General features: G+C 60.6%; 1 protein-coding gene across 4 annotated transcripts; it reads right to left on the bottom strand.

Annotated features, from left to right (window-relative positions):
• Window positions 1-221: 221 nt before the first annotated feature.
• Window positions 222-18,146, bottom strand: PLCB3 (phospholipase C beta 3). 4 transcript variants are annotated; one of them, XM_055354375.2, is made up of 32 exons: window positions 17,897-18,146; window positions 15,150-15,227; window positions 14,826-14,894; window positions 14,604-14,744; window positions 14,329-14,408; window positions 14,193-14,246; window positions 14,026-14,101; window positions 13,821-13,921; window positions 13,100-13,266; window positions 12,878-13,024; window positions 10,941-11,181; window positions 10,684-10,768; window positions 10,409-10,595; window positions 9,419-9,624; window positions 8,161-8,257; window positions 7,992-8,076; window positions 7,581-7,705; window positions 7,096-7,250; window positions 6,838-6,999; window positions 6,050-6,149; window positions 5,852-5,956; window positions 5,535-5,626; window positions 4,543-4,696; window positions 4,419-4,454; window positions 4,144-4,336; window positions 3,607-3,760; window positions 3,444-3,520; window positions 3,242-3,331; window positions 3,094-3,151; window positions 2,375-2,461; window positions 2,076-2,293; window positions 222-1,142 (listed from the first exon to the last, which is right to left on the bottom strand). In XM_055354375.2, the coding sequence occupies exons 1-31, from the start codon at window positions 17,993-17,995 to the stop codon at window positions 2,090-2,092; spliced, it is 3,705 nt and encodes a 1,234-aa protein (XP_055210350.2). In that variant the 5' UTR covers window positions 17,996-18,146; the 3' UTR covers window positions 222-1,142; window positions 2,076-2,089. The 4 variants fall into 4 exon arrangements, with proteins under 4 accessions (XP_055210350.2, XP_055210351.2, XP_018891735.3 ...); XM_055354376.2 differs by having other exon boundaries at window positions 10,941-11,037; XM_019036190.3 differs by lacking the exon at window positions 222-1,142 and having other exon boundaries at window positions 1,723-2,293.

The following is an 18,146-nucleotide window of genomic DNA, read 5'->3' as shown; positions in this document are numbered from 1 at the left end:
TTGGGACCGCAGCGCTGCCGGCCGCCCGATCCCGCGCTCTGCAAACCGTGCCGCGGCCCCCCAGAGGGTCACTCGCTCCTATTTGGGTCAGCCCTTTCCAGCAGCCACTGTGTGGCCGGCCCGGGGCCAGCGCCTCCCGGGTACCTCGCGGACCGCGCGGGGCGGGAGGGAGCGGCGGAGCCAGGCTGGCAGCAGCGCGATCGTTGGAAACTGAGGCTTCATGCGGGGACCCGGACAGAGCGGGGGCTCCGTTCCAGAAAGATTTATTGGCGCCCCCTATAACCCGGGCCGGTTCTTGGTGCTGGGCACAGAGATGCATTGCGCCACGGCCCTGCTCGCGGAAGCTCCCGAGGGCCCGGAATCGGCAGGGCAGTCAGAGAGGGCTTGAGAGAGGAGGCAGCTAGAGCTGCGACCGGAAGGTGAGGTGAGGGTCATCCCTCTCGGCGCAAGGAGGAGTGGACCCATGGAAGGATAGGGGAGCAGCAGAGGCCAGGCTTCTAGGGGCTGGAATGTCACACCCAGGAGTTAGCCATTCAGCTGGTATTTGAGGACCTGGGAACTGACTTGGAGTGTGTCCCTCAGTGGACACCAGCTAGAGTCAGGAAAGTGGGAGTTGGCTGCTGAGGAGCCTAGATACGGAATACACTGGAGTGAGCAGAACTGGGGGATAGGGCAGCGTCCCACAGCAGAAGTGAGGAAGTCTGGGGCCATTGCATTGACCCTGAGGGAGGAGGGCCCTACTCCGGAGCCTGTTTCCCTGGCCTCCCCACCCCATCTGTTTGCCTGAGGCTGCAGCAAAAACAAAGCAAAGAAGATACTCAATTGGCAGGAGATAAGCCCAGATAAGAGGCCGCCTTCCCCTGGAGGAGGGATGCAGGCGGGCAGCCTGGGAAGAGCCAGGAAGCTGGGAGAGGCCTTGAAGAGGTGCCAAGCCGACCCTGCTGCGAGCCCAGCCCAGCCCTGGAGCCCGCACGGTGGGCTCTCTGCCACTTTTCGCTGGTCTTGAGGCATGGGACAGGTCCAGGCTGGCTGAAGACAGTCCACCACGGAGGGTCCAGGCCTGCCCTACCTCCAGGTCAGGACGTCTTGACTTAGCTGTGGCCTGGCACACGACAGATGGCTCCGGGCCTCAGTCTCCTCATCTGTAAAACAGGCATAACATCTCCCTCACAGGGATGAGGGGATGCTGGGTGGCCCAGCCCCTGCGTGTCTGTGACTGTCCACTTCCCTTCCCCCAGGGTCACAGGCAGGCCTACTGCCCACTTATTTCTGAAGACCCAGGTCCCCTGGTGTTGGGCAGGTTCTGAGCTGCCCTGCTCCACCCTGGCCAATCCATCACCTGATAGAGTCAACTGCCTATCGGGGGCCCAGAGCAGCCCCAGCGGAAGATGCTAGGCGTTTGGGTCATATCAGGCCACAGGAAGGGGGGCAGGGAAGGCTTCCTGAAGCAGAGGCCTGAGCCTCAGAAAAGAGAGAACAGGGAGAGCCTCGGAGAGACGAAAGTCATGGGGATGGGGGAACAGGAACAGCGGCTTGGGGGCAGAGGGCACAAGCAGAAGGCCACGGAAGCTCAGCAGACTCGGTAGGGCAAGCTCAGGTTCAACCCAGCAGCCCTTGGCTGGAGGCGTGACCTCAACCCCACCAAATGCCCAAAGTCCATTTTATAGATGAGGAAACTTAGGGCCCAGAGTCCTGTCACCCCAAATCACACTGCACACAGGGTCCCTGAAATCCACTTTTATTCATGTAAAAAAAATCCCCAAAGAATAGAGAAAAAAATGTGACTCCTACTTCCTGGAGCTCCAAGTCTCCAGCCAGCTCTCCCGGGGAAGGGAGGAGACGCTGCTAGCTCGAGGGTGTGGGTGTCACAGGGAGCAAAGCCCTGACCAGGGCCCTAACCTAAGACTGAGGGCAGGAAGGAGGGGCCCCAGGAGGATGAAGGGAGTTAGCTGAGGTACTTGCCCCGGGTTTAAAAAAATAAAATTTCTAGATAAAAAGTTAAAAAAAAAAAAAAAAAGCATTAGTGTCGTTGCCTCCTGCCCTCCACCCAGCGCCCGCCCTGGCCCTGTGGCCACCTCGCTCAGCCAGTTCAGAGCTGCGTGTTCTCCTCCTGGCTCTCCGAGTCAGCGCCCGACAGGTGCCCGCTGCTCCCGGGTGCATGACCGTTGCTGGCACAGGCCACCAGAGGCCCGTCCCCCAGCCCCTCCGGCATCTCGCCCAGCAGGCTCCGGCGGATCTCCTGGGGGAGCCTCGCCCGCTGCTCCTGACACTCCTGGGCCAGCTGGGCCAGCAGCTGTGGGAGGAGGATGGGCATCACAGGCGAGGCCTGGCTGCCTTGCACCCCGTCTGCCCACCTGTTCGCCCATGGCCTCACCTTGGGCTCCTCTTCTGCCAGCTGTTGCAGGACCTGCTGCTGCCCAGCCACAAGACGGTCATGCCGCTGCTTCTGGGCCTCCTCCAGCTACAGGGGTGGGCAAGGGCTCAGCTGAGGGGCCCTGAGGGAGGGGCTAGAGCCTCGAGGCTCTGGCTGGGTATAGAAGTCAGGTGGGCGAGGCCGGGTGCAGTGGCTCACACCTATAATCCCAGCACTTTGGGAGGCCAAGGCGGGCGGATCACCTGAGGTCAGGAGTTCGAGAACAGCCTGGCCAACATGGTGAAACCCCATCTCTACTAAAAATAAAAAAATTAGCCAGGCATGGTGGCGGATGCCTGTAATCCCAGCTACTCGGGAGGCTGAGGCAAGAGAATTGCTTGAACCCAAGAGGTTGCAGTGAGCCAAGATCGCGCCACTGCACTCCAGCCTGGGCGACAGAGTGAGACTCTGTCTCAAAGAAAAAGAAGTCAGGTGGGCGAAGGCTCCCAGGGTGATGTATCAGGGTTGTGTGAGGACTGGGCCCAAGGACACCAAAGCCAGGGACACTGGTACAGACAGTTGGCTTTGGGTATGATGTGGGTACCCTGGGGCTGTTGGGCACTTGAGAAAGGCTCTAGAAGAACCTTGAGGGCAACGTGGCACCAGGCCAGGCACAGAGATGGGTGTCTGATGAGTGAAGGAAGGGAGGTGGGGTAGGGTGGCCCGGGAGCCTTACTCACCCGACGGATGGAGTTGACTGACTCAGTGATGTGCCGACGGTTAATCTCCGTCAGTTCCCTGCATGGGAGCAACGCAGGATGGCTTGGGGCCCAGACACCTGCCCTGCCTCCCTAGTACCCAGATGGCCCCCCGTCCCGGTGCCCTTACGCCTCCTTCTTATGCTTGTCCCTCATCTTGGCCTCCGAGATGCTGTTATGGCGCTTTCTGTCCAGGATCTTCTGCAGCTCCTTCTTCTCCCTGGAGAAGCCAGCAGGGGAAGAGGAGGGGTCAGCGGCAGAAGCACAGACTCTGCCCTCCTTCTGGTACTAGAAGTCCCCAGCCCTTCCCATAGACAATCCTCGGCTTTCACCTCTCGTTCATCTCTTTCAGCCTCTTGAACTGAGTTGTGTTTGCATCAAGGACGACCTCCCTGAGCCGCTGCAGAGCCTGTGGACACAGGGAGCTGACAGGTGATGCTGGGCTGATGACGGGTCTATCCAGCAGGCTTTCCCTGGCCACTGCAGGCCCCCTACCTGTCTCAGGTGTTCCAGCCTCCGCTGGGCCTCTGCGTCCACCTGGGCCTCCCGCAGCTCCAGCAGGCTCTGCACCTGTCTGTTCTGGAACTCCTGATACCGCTTTGCCTCGTCCTCCCCCTCCTTCGTGTCCTCCACATCAGCGGCCCCACCTCTGCGAGGAGAACCCCTCTGGGTGATGCCTGGGCCCATCACATGGACTGGGATGGGGAAGGTGTGTAGAGGGGCACATCCTGGCAAGCGATGGCAGACACCATCCCATGGGGCCAGGTCTGTTATGCAAACCAGGAGGCCTGTGAGCTCCACCCAAGTGATGGGAGCCTGTTTGGGCAACATGCTCCTCATGGACTTCAAAAGAGATGTCACTCCCTGGGGGACACAGGGATGCCTGGTGTGGAAAGCCTCCTCCATCCTTGCACTGAACCCTCCTCCCTGGGGGTCAAGGAGCAGCTCTTGCCATCTCTCCATGCCCACCGACCCCCATGTTCACATCAGCGCACCCAGCACACATAGCACACAGGCGGCCCAGACACTCACAGGGCACCTGGCCGCAGCCGGCACCTGCCCTCAGCCTGTGCCTGAGCCAGGCCGTCCAGCAGGCGGCGGGTGAGGGTGACTGCCTTCCGCTGATGCTTCTTGCGCAGCTCCCGCAGGTCTCGCTCTTGCCGGCTCCGGAGCTTGACCAAAGCCTTGTGACCTCGGAGCTCATCCAGCGGGGTGGGGGCCACCTCTGGGAGCGGTAGAGCAAAGGTGGGCGGGGGGTGGGGGAACCTGCAAGGCAGCCCCCCGCCTCCAGGTACCCCGCCCCCTACCTGAGAGGATGCTGGCGATGAGATCGTCGCGCTGCCCTGAGGAGCAGAGGCCCTGTGAGGAGCTGGAGGACAGGGTGGTGGGGTGCCTCCCCGCAGCCCACCCCCGACCCAGGCCACTCCTTACCTGGGCTGCTGAGGGAGGTGCTGGTAGGGGAGGTGGTGGGGCCAGGGGGCCGGCGGGGGGAGGCATCCAGTGGGCTAGGGGTGGGGTTTGAGGACGGCTGAGACCCCAGCTGCTGAGACTGGGTGTCCTGGCACGTCTCTTGGCCAGCCTGAGCCTATAGGGAGAAAGGAGAATGCTCTTTTCAGAAATGCTGTTCCCTCCAGACCCTTCTGTCCTCTACCACCTCCTGGGGCCCCTAGCACCCCTGTCAGCCTCCCTTAGTCCAAGCCACTGCTGGACTGCTCTGTAACAGGAGGCTGTCTGCATGAGAAGAGCTATAAATCAAGCCTTTCTAAACCCCTTTTCCACATGGGCTGTGGGGAAGATAACATAATGCCAGCCCACTGCATGTGCTCAGTAACTCCCAGATTGTTCTGGAAAGGCCTGGCCCAGCCCCAAGCCTCCTCTCCTCCCCTGCCTGTGTCCCCCAGCCTTGCCTACAGTCGCTCATTTTCCTTGCTGCTCAGCTCCTGATTAAATCAACAGAGGACTCAACCGCAGAGTGGGCACCAGCCTCTCTGCTAACAGCTCCGGGCAGCCCTAATTGCAGTCATCTCTCCCCGCCCGCCTGCCGCAGGCCCTAGGGGGACTGGATCCGGAAGCGCAGGTGAACCTCCGCACCTGACCCCTCCCCACGAAAGCCACTGCCCTCCTCATGACTCCCAGGACACCACGTCTGAACAGCTTCTGTGGCTTCGCACTGCCCTGATGAAGTGGCTGGGACCCCTGTACCCCCACTCCAAGCCTGCATGGAGCTGGAGGAATTCCAGCCCAGGTGTGACCTGAAGGCCTCCTGAATGCAAATGGGTGGTTTTCATCTCCTCAAAATCCCAGGGCTGCCAAGCCTACTGCGCTAGAGAGACCAGAAGCCCCCTCCTCACATGGCCACAGCAGTCGTGTCCAGCGGCCCCCTGGGTCACAGTGAGCCTGAGCCCTGCCCTGCCCCAGCTCACCTCACTCTCTCCAATGAGGGCGGCCAGCTGCCGGGCCCTCTGGTCCATCAGGCTGACGTGCTTAATGGGGTTGATCAGGGCCTCCGCGTAGTCTGGGGGGAGGCAGAAGGCCAAGGTCTCAGAGACAGAGCCCCCAGGCCACCCCCACCCGCCACCTCTGGTCTCAATGAGGAATTCCAGAGCTTGTCCTCGGATCTGTTCCCTACTCAGTTCCCTACTCAGTCGGGGCCATCCAGCTCGGCCACTCCCAGGCCCTGGGGGTGGCCCTTGTCCCTCACACTCCTTGGCCAGGCAGGCCCCGCCCACCCCCAGCTCACCCTGGTGGTCGTCAGGAATGTAGTCCGAGGCTTCGGTGTAGATGAGCAGGGCCGGCAGGCACAGCGGTTGGTTGGCCTCGTTCCGCAGGCAGACGTAGTGGTATCCTGGGTGGTCAGGAAGGCAACGTTGGGTTGCTGGGCCAGGTGGGGGCCCTACCCACTGCCCGCTGTGCTGCCCAGAGCCCACCAAGGCCTCACCGGAGCGGATGGCAGAGACAGGCAGGATCCGGTGCCCTACGAATTTACCCCCCTCCTCAAAGGCTGCGATGCGAAGTGAAGCCAGCGTGGGCAGCACCACCTGTGGGCCAGACTGGAGCTGAGCCGCAGGGCTGACCCTGGGCCACCGTGGCTACCAGGCCACAGCTAACCACAGCCATCAAAGCTTAACAGAGCAGACCTTCAGACGAGCTGACCTACTGACCATCAGTCACCATTGCCACTAAGCTGATGGCTGACCCCACTTCCATGTCCTGGCCTAATGGATGACTGCAGCCATCAGGACCCTGAGGCAAGATGACAGGCAGCCAGGCCCCTCCAGGGCCCCCACAGACAGTTCTGGTCATCGCCAGTTTAGAAACAGGAGTGAGCCATGAGCAGGAAACCAAGAACACACGCGCCCAGGCTGGGAGCAGAGGCCGCGTCCATGCAGGGCCGTGCGGGGTGCTGAAGAGCGGATATGAGCTTGGGGTTGTGACCTCAGCTCCTGCATCGGAGACGGGGCAGGCTGTGTCCACTCCTCGCAGGGGACACAAGACGTCTAGCTGACACCCCCCAACCCCATCTCACCTTCTCACCCTGGTCTCTTACCCTGAGGAGGGCAGGGAGACTGACGCTCGGACAGGCAGGTCCTGGGGGACCCATGGTGCCCCCCACTTTCTGATCCCCAGTCGCCAACGGTGTGCCTGGTTCCTGTTCTCCCACCTGAGATCCGGGGCGGTCTGGGCTAGATCTGCCTGTGCCTGGGCGGGTGCGGGGGCCAGGCTCACCTTGGGGAAGTCGAAGGGCTCTTCGTCCCACACGGGGTTGAACGAGTTCCCCTGAGAGGTCCGGGTGCGGTACTTGCGCCGCGTGTCAACAGGGAGGCCAAACATGTCCACCTCCACGTAGATGCCCACCTTCCTGTCGGACAGGAACTGCCCTGAGATCACCTGGGGGTGGGCCAAGGAGGGTGAGGTGGATGCTGAGAGTCCTGCCCCCAGGACACCCCTGGCCTGAGCCCCCCGCAAGCCCCACCTTGGCCCCACCTTGACCCGCAAGGCATTGGCCACGATGCCATCCACGATGACCTCAGTGAAGGGGTCGAAGGACTTGTCCGGCCGCCGCATGAACTCCGGCTTGAGCAGGTACCCGCTGCGCCCGTTGTACTCAAAAACGCCCGCGTTGAGCTGCATCGCCACATCTGGGGTGCCATGGGCACGTCGAGCAGGGGCAGGGATCAGGCAGGACGGTGCCATGTGGGGAATGGGAGATCATCAGGTCAGATGGCGTCCAAGGTCCAGGGTCAGGGGCGGGCTCAAATGGCATCAGGGTCCGGATCCAGGACAGATCAGACAGGGGAGGGGTCTGGCATCAGCCAAGGGCAGGAGGCAGGGTGAGTCGGAAGCTGGGTTCCCCTGGGATCTGGGATTAGACAGGGTCAGAGGTCCATTCAGGCAAGACCAGCAGGATCGTGGGTCAGAAGTCAGTAAGACTGAGGGTCGGGGTCAAGATGGAGGGGGCCAGGGCTCACCGAGGGTCTGGAAGTTGAGCGCAACAAGCTGGCACCCTACGTTCCAGAAGAGCTGGGGCATATAGTTGGAGGAGTCCACGCGGGTGCCCTTGGGGTAGATGCGGCTGAGCTGCTGCTTGTTGTATCTGAGGTTGGTGGTCAGGGGCCACACAGGTGCCAGGGCCCACCCCGTCAGCCTCCACCTCCGGCCTCAGCCAGGTGCTCCTGTGACCCCCACACCCAGCCTCTGTTTCTCAGCCTAGCCATGCCCCCTGAGACTGCCTGGACCTGCCCAAGCCCCAGGCCAGGGTGCAGGAGGGCCGCCGGAGGGCCAGCACCCTGTGCAGGTGGCACATGTGGGGACAGAACACCGGAGCCGGCCTCCGAGCACCCCACCCTGGCCTGCCCGCCCACAGCACCTTCAAAGGATACTCCACAAACTCCATGGGGCTCTTGGTCAGTTGCTCCATGGCCTTGGTCTCCACGAAGGACGACATCTCGAAGCATTTGTTCCTCTCTTAGGGGTGAGCCAAGAAAGGGCGTCAGACCTGGCAGGGCTGAGCTGGGCAAGCTCCCATGCCTGCCACCCACCCCCACTCACTTCGAGCAGCCTCAAAGGACTTGAACTTGACAGGCTCGATGTAGTTGACAAGCGTGGACATCTCCTCAGTGGCATTCACCTCGCTGCTGGCTGTGCCCTGTGGGCCCCAACCCAGGGTCAGCAGTGCCATTCCCGCCACAGCTGGCCATTCCCTCACCTGCCCCCCATGAAGGAGGTGCTGACCCTCTTCCCAGCACTATACACGCACTGCTGGTGGTGCCGACAGTCTTCTCCCCGGGGTCTCACTGATGCGCCCCGGACACCACCCAGCTCAAGCAATTTTCCTGCCTCAGCCTCCCAAGTAGCTGGGATTACAGGCGCCCGCCACCTTGCCCGGCTAATTTATGTATTTTTAGTAAAGATGGGGTTTCACCATGTTGGCCAGGCTGATCTTGAACCTCCCAACCTCAGGTGACTCGCCCACCTCAGCCTCCCAAAGTGCTGGGATTACAGGCATGAGCCACCTCGCCTGGCCCATATAGGTGTTACAATTATCATTACTTTTACTGAATCATTTGGGAGTAAACTATAGACATCATGACCCTTTACCCATAAATACTTCAGCATATATGGACATTCTCTTCTATAACTCCAATACAATAATTAAATTCAGGAAACAAAACATTAACATATTATCTAATATGTAGTCCAGCTTTAAATTTCACTAATTGCTCCAGTAATTGTCTTTATAGCAATGATGTCTTTTTTTTTTTTTTTTTGAGACAGAGTCTCCCTTTTTAGCCCATGCTGGAGTGCAATGGTGCAATCTCAGCTCACTGAAACCTCCACCTCCCAGGTTCAAGGGATTCTCGTGCCTCAGCCTCCCGAGTAGCTGGGATCACAGGTGTGAGCCACCACGCCCAGCTCAGACTGATTTTTTTCTGTACCACTCCTCACAGCTACTCAATGCTCCCCATGACAATGCTCCCCACTCCTGCACCCCCTGGCCCTGCCCCAGGACCTTTGTACATGCTGTCCCCCTTCCTGAGGTCTCCCTGCCCCACCTCCCTGCCCAGGGCAGACTCCCTGTCCTCTGCCAGTTCTGTACCCTAACTCGAACCTCCCAGGCCACATCACCAGCAGAACTGTATGCTTGTTTCCATGCCTGATGACCGAAGAGCCCTCCTCCCACCTTCACTCACACCCACACTGAGCCCCAGGAGGCAGGGGTGATGTCAGTTTTGTTGATGGTCAGACCCAGCCCCCTGGGAGGTAAATAGATGTTACCTCCCCGACCTGCCCACCCTGTGGGCCTGACCTCATCTGTAGTTGGCTTTTTGGGGTCTGTCTGTTCCTCCTCTTCTTCATCTTCCTCCTCATCCTCACGGTCAGCAGGTCCAAGAACATAGGGGCCCCGGTTCAGGCCCTCGTCGCCCAGAGACTTCTGAGGCTCCAGGCTGGGCTTCTCAAGCCCTACCTCCTCCCCGTTGCTCAGGCCTGGGCAGCTGTCAGAGCTGGGAGACCCTGCAGAGGACAGGGCCACAGGGTCAGGGGTCAGGACCACACAGCTGCTTAGGAAGCCTGGAGGGGTTTTTCCCAGTGTGTGCCGAGCTGACTCAGTGGGGAATTCAAGGGGTACTCTCATGGCAGTGTGGCTTGGGGAGAGGCCAAGAGGTGGGGGTCAGACGGTATTAAACCCAGTAGTGGTTGAGAGGGGTCATAGGTCAAAGGTAAAGGTCTGGAGTGATATTCAGCAGGGAGGCAGATAGGGTGGTTCAGTGGGGTGAGAAGTCAGGAAGTAGCGTACCACAGCCCTAATAGTGGGGTAAGGGATGACATAGAGAGGTTACAGGTCAGGGGTAAGTCAGAGCCATGTCTAAGGAGGGGGCATAGTGAGGTGAATAGTCAGGGGTGAGAGGTCAGAGGTCAGCTGAAATGATAACCAACTGGGCAGGTGAACTCAATGTGGGCTTAGGGGCCTGAGGTCACACCCAGTGTGGGATGTGGTTTACTGAGGTGAGAGGTCAGCCTTCAGAGCCATCACCGGGTTGTGGGAAGGCTCTGAGAGGTGAGAGGCTGAGGTTGGGAGTCAGGAGTTGGGGTGCAGCTCGGTGAGACGTGCACCTGAGGTCAGGGGTCAGAGGCCCACACCAGCCGACAGGTGGTGAGGAGACAGGCCGGTTATGGGAACAGGCGCACAGCGAGGCGGGAGAGTGGGCTGGGGGTCTGGGATGAAGTGTCATGGCGCCTGGAGCATGAGGCCAGAGGCTGGGGTCAGGTCAGGGTGGCGGGCCGGGCTGGGGCCTACCAAGCTGCGGGGAGGAGGGCTCAGTGGCCGCGGAGCTCTCACTCAGGGCAGAATTGCTCTGCTCCAGGGGCCGCTTGCGCCCGGAGCTGTCTGGGCCACCTGCGCTGGGTCGGTGCCGCTTCTTGTTCTTCACCAGGATACGGCCCATCAGGTCCTGGGGGCTGGGCAGGGGAACGCCTGGGGCCAGCTGGGCAGGCATGGACGAGTCAGGGCCCTGGACTGGGTCCGCAGCACCCTGGCCCCCACGCCACCCCCCTTGCTCCGAGCTCCCGTACCGGGTACTTGTCCAGAGGCTCGATGAGTAGCGCGTCTCCAAAGATGGAGCGGCAGTACTCAGCCATCTTTGCCTGTTGCTTTGCCCTGCGGAACCAAGGTCAGAGGTCAGAGATCCCTCCCCCCAGAGGGGAAGCTGAGGTCTACGGGACATGTCAGTGGCCGTTCGCAGGGTTGGAGGTCCCTGAGCAGTCCAACAGCACTGAAGCTGGAGGACTGTCCCCGGGTCCATGGGGTTTCATGCCAGGGGCTCACTCACGAGTCCACATGGTTCTCGAAGGAGAGGATGACGGGGTAGGGCGAGGTCTTGAAGGCAGTCTCGGCAATGGCCTCCAGCACGTCGCGCAGAGGCACCTCTGTGGTCATGGTGAAGCCATGGGTAATGAAGGGTTCCTCCTCGGGCGGCCGTCCCTTCCACACATCCAGCTCCACGCAGCGGCAGCCCCATAGCAGTGCCTGGCGGTACATCTCCACCGACGAGGTCCCAGCCAGCTGCCCCGCTGGGGCGGCGAGGCTCTGTCACCAAGGCCACCCACCAGCCCAGCTCCTCACCACCCCGGCCCCACCTGGAACCAGGACATGCTGGATTTGCAGAGGGCTCTCCATCTCTCAGATGGATACCCACCACCTGTCCATCCCACCAGCGTGAGCTGGGGGAGTCATCCCTGAGACTCATTATAGCTCCCCACTGCCTCAACAATCCCTCCCTCTCCTCACTCCCTCCGCCCACCTCAGCCTTGGCACAGCTCACACCACCTCCTGTGTGGAAGACTCCAGGCCTCCCTGCCTCCAATCCAATCTCTTTTTTTTTTTTTTGAGACGGAATCTCGCTCTGTCACCCAGGCTGGAGTGCGGTGGCACGACCTCGGTTCACTGCAACCTCCGCCTCCCTGGTTCAAGCGATTCTCCTGCCTCAGCCTCCCGAGTAGCTGGGATTACAGTTGCCCACCACCATGCCTGGCTAATTTTTGTATTTTTAGTAGAGACGGGGTTTCACCATGTTGGCCAGGCTTGTCTCGAACTCCTGACCTCAGGTGATCCACACGCCTCAGCCTTTCAAAGTTCTGGGATTACAGGTGTGAACCACTGTGCCTGGCCTCAATCCAATCTCTATAGAGCACCTGGCATCATCCTTCTAAAAACATATCATATCAGGTCACATCACCTCTTCTGCTTCACCCTCCAAAAAGCCTCTTCCTCACACCCAGGATGAATCCAAGTGCCTCTAGGCCCCTGGGCTTAGCCCTGCCTTGCTCTCCCTCTCTTAGCAGGCACCTATCTCCAGCACTCTGCACCCTGCCCCACCAGCTTCCTTTCTGCTTTTTTATTATTTATTTAATTTTTTTTTTTTAGAAAAGGGTCTCACTCTGTCACCCAGGCTGGAGTGCAGTGGTGCAATCACAGCTTACTCCTGCCTCAACCTTCCCAGAACCAAGCGATACTCCCACCTCACCCTCCCAAGCAGCTGGGACCAGAGGCATGCGCCACTATGCCCAGCTAATTTTTTAAAAATTATTTGTAGAGATGGGGTCATGCTATGTTGCCCAGACTGGTCTCAAAACGTGGGCTTAAGTAATCTGCCTGCTTTAGCCTCCCAAAGTTCTGGGATTACAGGCATGAGTCACCGCACCCAACCCCCTTCCAGCCTCTTAAAAGCACCCTGCAGGCTGGGCGAGGTGGCTCATGCCTATAATCCCAGCACTTTGGGAGGGCGAGGCAGGTGGATCACCTGAGGTTGAGAGTTTGAGACCAGCCTGACCAACATGGAGAAACCCCATCTCTACTAAAAATACAAAATTAGCCGGGCATGGTGGCGCATGCCTGTAATCTCAGCTACTTGGGAGGCTGAGGCAGGAGAATTGCTTGAACCTGGGAGGCAGAGGTTGCGCTGAGCCTAGATCACGCCATTGCACTCCAGCCTGGGCAACAAGAGCGAAACTCTGTCTCAAAAAAAAAAAAAAAAGGATCCTGAAGTCTCTCCTGCTGCAGGCCCTAACACAAGCCGTTCCAGCCCTTCCCTGGGAAAGCCACCATGAGGCCCCACTGCTCAGGGCTGGCTGCCTGTTCCCTGCCTGCATCCCCAGCACTGGCCAATGAATGAGCAAATGGGCCAAAAGGACTGTGCCCCAGGAGGAGTGGGGCTGTGCAAGGGTCACAGGGCAGAGGTCATGGGCGCCACCCTTGCTCCCCGCTCACCAGTGAGATAGGTGTTATGCGAGGAGTTGATGAAGTAGGCACTCAGTGGCTGGGTCATGTCCGTGCTCAGATCCAGGGCTTCCAGGGGCAGGATGCCATTCTCCTCGCCTCCCAGGTAGCGGCTAAAGCCCTCCATGGACATCTGGTCTGGGGTGGGAGGGGATCAGCACGGTCAGCTGGGGTCCCACCTGCCCCCACCCACCTGCACCCCGGCCAGCTCACCTCGCTCCAGAAACTGCTGGTTGGGCTCATACTTTTCGATGAGCAGCCGGGCCTGGGAGGGCCGCAGGGGCGGGTACAGCACTTCGTTGAGTCTCGGGTCACGTTGCTTCTGGTTGATGAAGTCCATGAGCTGCTCCAGCGTCAGGTATGGCTTGCCCTTGGCGCCTCTGGAGGGAACAGGAAGCTGGGTCAGGATGCAGCCTGGCAGGGCTCCCACCCCGTCACCAAGCCCTTGCCCTGGGCAAGGGAGTCAGAAGGCCTGCCCCTGGATCTGGCACCCAGTGAGTGGGACTCTGGGTGAGTCATGGCCAACCTCTGGGCCTCAGTTTCCCCCTTTACTCTCCTGACTACTCAGGATTGTCAAGGCAGCAGACTAGTGGGCACTGGCAATGGCCGGGGCTTAGGAACTGCCAAGTGGTCAGCCTACCACCCCTTGCTTCCAGACCTCACAACACACCTGAGGCTTGGACCCCATTGCAGAGTAGGCTGATTAAACCAACCCTGGCACAGGGTTAGCCCAGAGCTGCCTGTAACTGAGGGGCAGAAACAGTGGGTCTGAGTACAGGAACATCATCGACAGGTTCTCCCCGGGCACCCCTCCGCCCCCTGGCGCTCCAGGACCCGGCCCACCAGTTTCCCCTCTCCCCATTGAGCTAGAGGCACGCTAAGCAGAAGCTAAACACAGAGCACAGGGGTTGTGAGGCAGGCCGGGCCCACTCACATCTCCAGCAGGATCTTGTCAATGTCCGGCCGCAGACACAGCTTGTTCAGGAACCGCTCAAAGATTTCCAAGGAAAACTCATCGGGCCGGATGGACTCACTCTGGAGGTCGAGGAGTGTGGGGTGAGAAGCCAGGGGCGGCCAGCCCCGTAAGGGTGGGTGCCCACCGTGACACCCCACCCCGCCCCTGTCCCCACCCCACACACCCGGTTGAATTTGAGGCCACAGGATTCCAGCGCAGTCTCCACCCGCTTCTTGTCTGCTGAGAACATCTTCAGGATGCTGATGCGGGCAGGAGGGGTTCAGGGTCAGTGGAGGACAAAGGTCACCAAGGTCAGGGCAGGAGGAAGGTGCTGGGGGAAGGGGTGCTCACTTCTTGACGGGGATCCGACCATCCTGGTTCACCTGCAGCTTCAGCTTCGTGTATCTGGGAAGGCAGATGAAGAGGTCACACCCTGAAAACGGCCACGTGAACCCCCCGGCTCCCCCTCGGGTGGCCTGGGGCTCACGCTTTGCGCAGGAAGGTGTTCCGAGAGGCGTTCTGAGCCAGGATGTTCATAGCCAGCTTGAATAGCTCCTCAGACCAGACCTGGGGGGCCAGTATACACGGGGAGGCGGTGAGTGGGGGACACAGGGGCTGCCCAGCCACAACCCAGGTCCACAACTGTCTCTGGTACACAGTAGGTCACAGAGCAGCCTAGAACACAGCAGGTGTTCGGTAAGTGACGGTCGATTCACGGAATAAGACAGTGACTCCCCCTTCGTCCCCTTGGTGCCAGCCCACCTTGGCTGTGTCATCCTGCACGGCCATGAAGTTCAAGAACACTGTGTTCACCGGGTCTGGCCCAGACACCACCGTCATCAGCTTCTCCTCCAGCCGGGCATCGGGACCCCCAAAGCCCAGAACTTCCCGGATCTTGGGGTCCTGAGTAGGTGACAGCGAAGGGTGAGGAGGGGGCTCCCGCACAGCCTCGCTGTGGTCTTCACTCCCAGGCTCATCACTCACCTTGGGCAGGCGGGCGTACCGGCCTGTCCGTGTGTCCCTGATGGAACTGATGTCCAGTGTGTCCACCTCCTGGGGGGAACCAGATACCAGGCTGGGTATGAGAGGCTGCAGGGCGATAGCCAGGAGCCTCCAAGCTCTCTACCCAGGCCAGGGAGTGGCCAGCCCCTGGCTATAGCCCCAGCCTCAGCTCCTGCCCGGAGCACTTCCTGTCTGGGCAGCAGTGGGAGAGGTCAGCCTGCAGCCAGGCCCCACCCCCACGGGCAGGGCAGGGGTCTGGGACAGGGGTCCTTGGCCTGAGCGAGCTGCACCAGCGCCCACCCTCACCATGTTGGGGCCCGTCCAGTACAAGAAGAAGCCATTGGGGTCCACACGCAGAGTCACCAGGTTCCGACTGGAGGTCTCCTGAGGACAGCACAGGGCAGCAGGGGTCAGGAAGTGAGGGCTGTGGTGCAGGGCTGGCCCCTGGGGCCCTCCCATCATGCACCCCAGAGTTCCTGCCCATGAGCTAAGACGAAACCTCATCCAGTCCACAGGTCCTGTGTGGCTGCCTGTGGCCCTCAGAACAAAGCCAAGGTCCTAGGTGTGACATTCAGTGTCACACCTACCCCAAAGCCTCTTCCCAGCCTCGCCTCCCTCTGGCCCTAGGATTCTACCTGACCTTTCCCAGGGCTTTGTCTCATGTTCCCTTCGCCAGGACACCCTGCCCTTCCTTCTCCACCCGTGAAATCTGACCCACCCCCTGGAAGAGGTCCCCAGCCCCCATCCTGGGCTCAGTTTCCCCAGAAGTGCTGAGAGCTCTGTGACAGTGGCAGCCCCCCAATCCACCCCACTACAGAATGTTTAAGGCATGAAAGTGAGAAGTCTGACTCCCACTGCCTTTCTGCATCCCTTGGGACATCACGATAGCCCCTTGGTCTGCCTCAAAGCCCATTATCCACCTTACCACATCTGCCGGGGTCCTCACAGCCTCAAAGCTCATCCCCATCTCGTAGAAGAACAGTCCCCCTAGAAGGGGACTTGCCCTACTCTCAGGACTGGGCAGTGAGCTCTTCCTCCCTCAAACAGCCGTGCAGCTGGCAGGGGGTAGGGAAGTGCATGCCAGCCCCATTTTCTGAAAAGGGCCCCGGTCCCTGGCACACTCCCAGGGCCACCCCGTGTGACTCAGGACCAGCAGCCAGAGGGGCTGTCCTCCAGGGCTTAGACTCGGCCAGGGCCAGAGTGACCAAGTGGCTACAGGTAGAACCCTCCTATTCCAGGTTCTTCCAGACAGAAAAGGACCCCACCTCATGTTGGGTGCCACCCCCAAAATGCAGCTCAGTGTCTGGTGGACAATACTATTATCAATACATCTCATATACGTACACCGCCCCTACTGTGCACCAGGTACAGTTCTATGCACCTAGCATCTTCGAGCACACAAAGGCCTCCTAACCAGCCTAAGAGGCATGTGCTGTTGTCACTCCCATTTTACAGATGAGGACACTGAGTTACAGGGACACTTCGTAGCCTGCCCGAGATCATTGGAGCCAGGACCTGCTTGCAGGCAGTGTGGTTGCAGCGTCCTGTGACCTGGGAAGCAGGGAGCGGAGACTTCTGCCAGGCTCCCAGCTCCTGGCCTCAGCCACACCCCATTGTGGGGCCTGGGATAAGTCTCTGCTTTCCAGACCTCAGTTTCCTCTTCTGGAGAATGGGGATTGCACCAGCCCCACCCATGGCAGGCTTTGCTTACAAAAGATGGGCGTTCATCTGGGAACAGAAGGCCCCCAAAATTTGGGGATGCATGGGCCTCCCCACTTCAGTGTGCTGACACCCAGCCCCAGCACCTCTCCTGATTCCCAACCCTACCCTGGGCCTGAGGCCCCCGAATGGTGTGCAGAGCGGGGAGTCTATGGGTACTGCCCCTAGTGTTTCCCTCCCACCTCTCCCCAGGGGTCTAGACCTCAAAGGCAGCCCAGGTCCCCTGCTCTCCTGCCCCAAGCCTCCGTCAGCACCCCCCACCCCACCCCACCCCCAGGGCCCTCTCCCTGTTCCCACTTCCTTATTTGGGTTTATCACAGTGGAAGGAAAAGAAGAAACTTTTCCCTTCAGGCCAGCCTGGGGGGAGGGGTCTCCCCCGGCCCCTGGGGCCCCCAGGCACCCCACCTCGCACACCTGCCGCTACAGGCCACGCCCCCATCTCCTCCCCCCAGCTCCCACGCCTACCCCGGGGCCCCACCCAGCCGGAAAAGAGCCCAGAGTCTTCCAGGCCCGTGGCCTGACTGGGAAGGAGCTGCGAGGAAGCTCAGGCCGGCCGGGTGGAGGCCCTAGGGAAGGAGGGGCCCAGGGGGCAGAAGAGGGTGGACCCAGGATGGGGATGGGCAGCCGAAGGTGGGGACACAGGCATTTGGGAAGCACCAGGGGCAGGACAGGGAAAGGGGGGCCAGGATGTATTGGGGTTCAAGGTCCCAAGCCTAAGAAGTGGGGAGCAAAGTTCCCAGGGGTGGAGGAACTTGGGGGGCAGAGTCTCCACTAGGGGGTGACTGGGTGCTCCCATCTGAGCAGGGAGCTGGGCTGGGATCCAGAAGCAGGGCGAAGGGGTGCCAACCAGAACAGGGGGAAAAATGATGAATGGACGAGGACTGTTCAGGCAGGGCACCGGGGAGAGTAGGGGCGCCCTGGCACACACCCAGAATGAGGATGCCCCCAGCCAGCCTGGAGGTCAGGGTCCTGCAGCCGGGGAGTCTAGTGCTGGGCAGGGGTCTGGGGACCAGGCCAGGATCGGGGAACGAGAATTAGTCTGGCAGGGAGCGGTGGGAAGAACGAATGGAAAACGGAGGGACGGGGTTTATTGGGGTTCAAAGTCTCTGCGCCAAGGAGTGGAGGCAAATTTTCCAGAGCTGAGGGACTGGGAGTTGGGGGGACAAAGTCTTCATTACGGAGACGATCGGGGACTTAAGTTTCCGGGGCGCCGCCAGGCTGGGATGAGGGTGGCGCCACGGGCAGGCGAGCCTGGGGTGGGGGTCCCCAGCGTCTGGTCGAGCTTGACTGAAAGAGTCCCGGGATTTGGGCGGAGCAGGGGCCCGCGCGCTTACCTCGTCCCATTTGATGAACTTACTCCCGCGCCGCAGGGTCTCCACCACGGTGGGCGGCTCCAGCTGCAGCGCGTGGACGCCGGGCTGGGCGCCCGCCATGGCCCGGCCAGGGGCGGGTCGGGGACCCACGGAGCCCTGACGGGGACCGACGGCGCCGCTGCTCCCACCGCGCGGCCCGCTCCGGCCCCGCGGCGTCAGTGCCCGCCCGCCCGCCAGTCTGTCCCGGACCGACCAGAGCCTCGGCGGGGCC

This window comes from Gorilla gorilla, chromosome 9 (genome assembly GCF_029281585.2).
Source record: "Gorilla gorilla gorilla isolate KB3781 chromosome 9, NHGRI_mGorGor1-v2.1_pri, whole genome shotgun sequence".
Lineage (NCBI taxonomy): Eukaryota > Metazoa > Chordata > Mammalia > Primates > Hominidae > Gorilla > Gorilla gorilla.
The sequence above is the reverse complement of the archived record's forward strand: the minus strand, read 5'-3'. Positions and strand labels throughout refer to the sequence as shown.

Bases quoted from the DNA above. Each gene is read 5' to 3' on its own strand.
- PLCB3 (XM_055354375.2), bottom strand. From the start codon at position 17,995: ATGGCGGGCGCCCAGCCCGGCGTCCACGCGCTGCAGCTGGAGCCGCCC. The intron at 8,258-9,418 runs GTCAGGCCCACA...TGGGGCCCACAG, and splicing joins AAAAGCCAACTACAGATGAG to GGCACAGCCAGCAGCGAGGT. The intron at 7,706-7,991 runs GTATCCTTTGAA...CACCAACCTCAG, and splicing joins AGCCCCATGGAGTTTGTGGA to ATACAACAAGCAGCAGCTCA.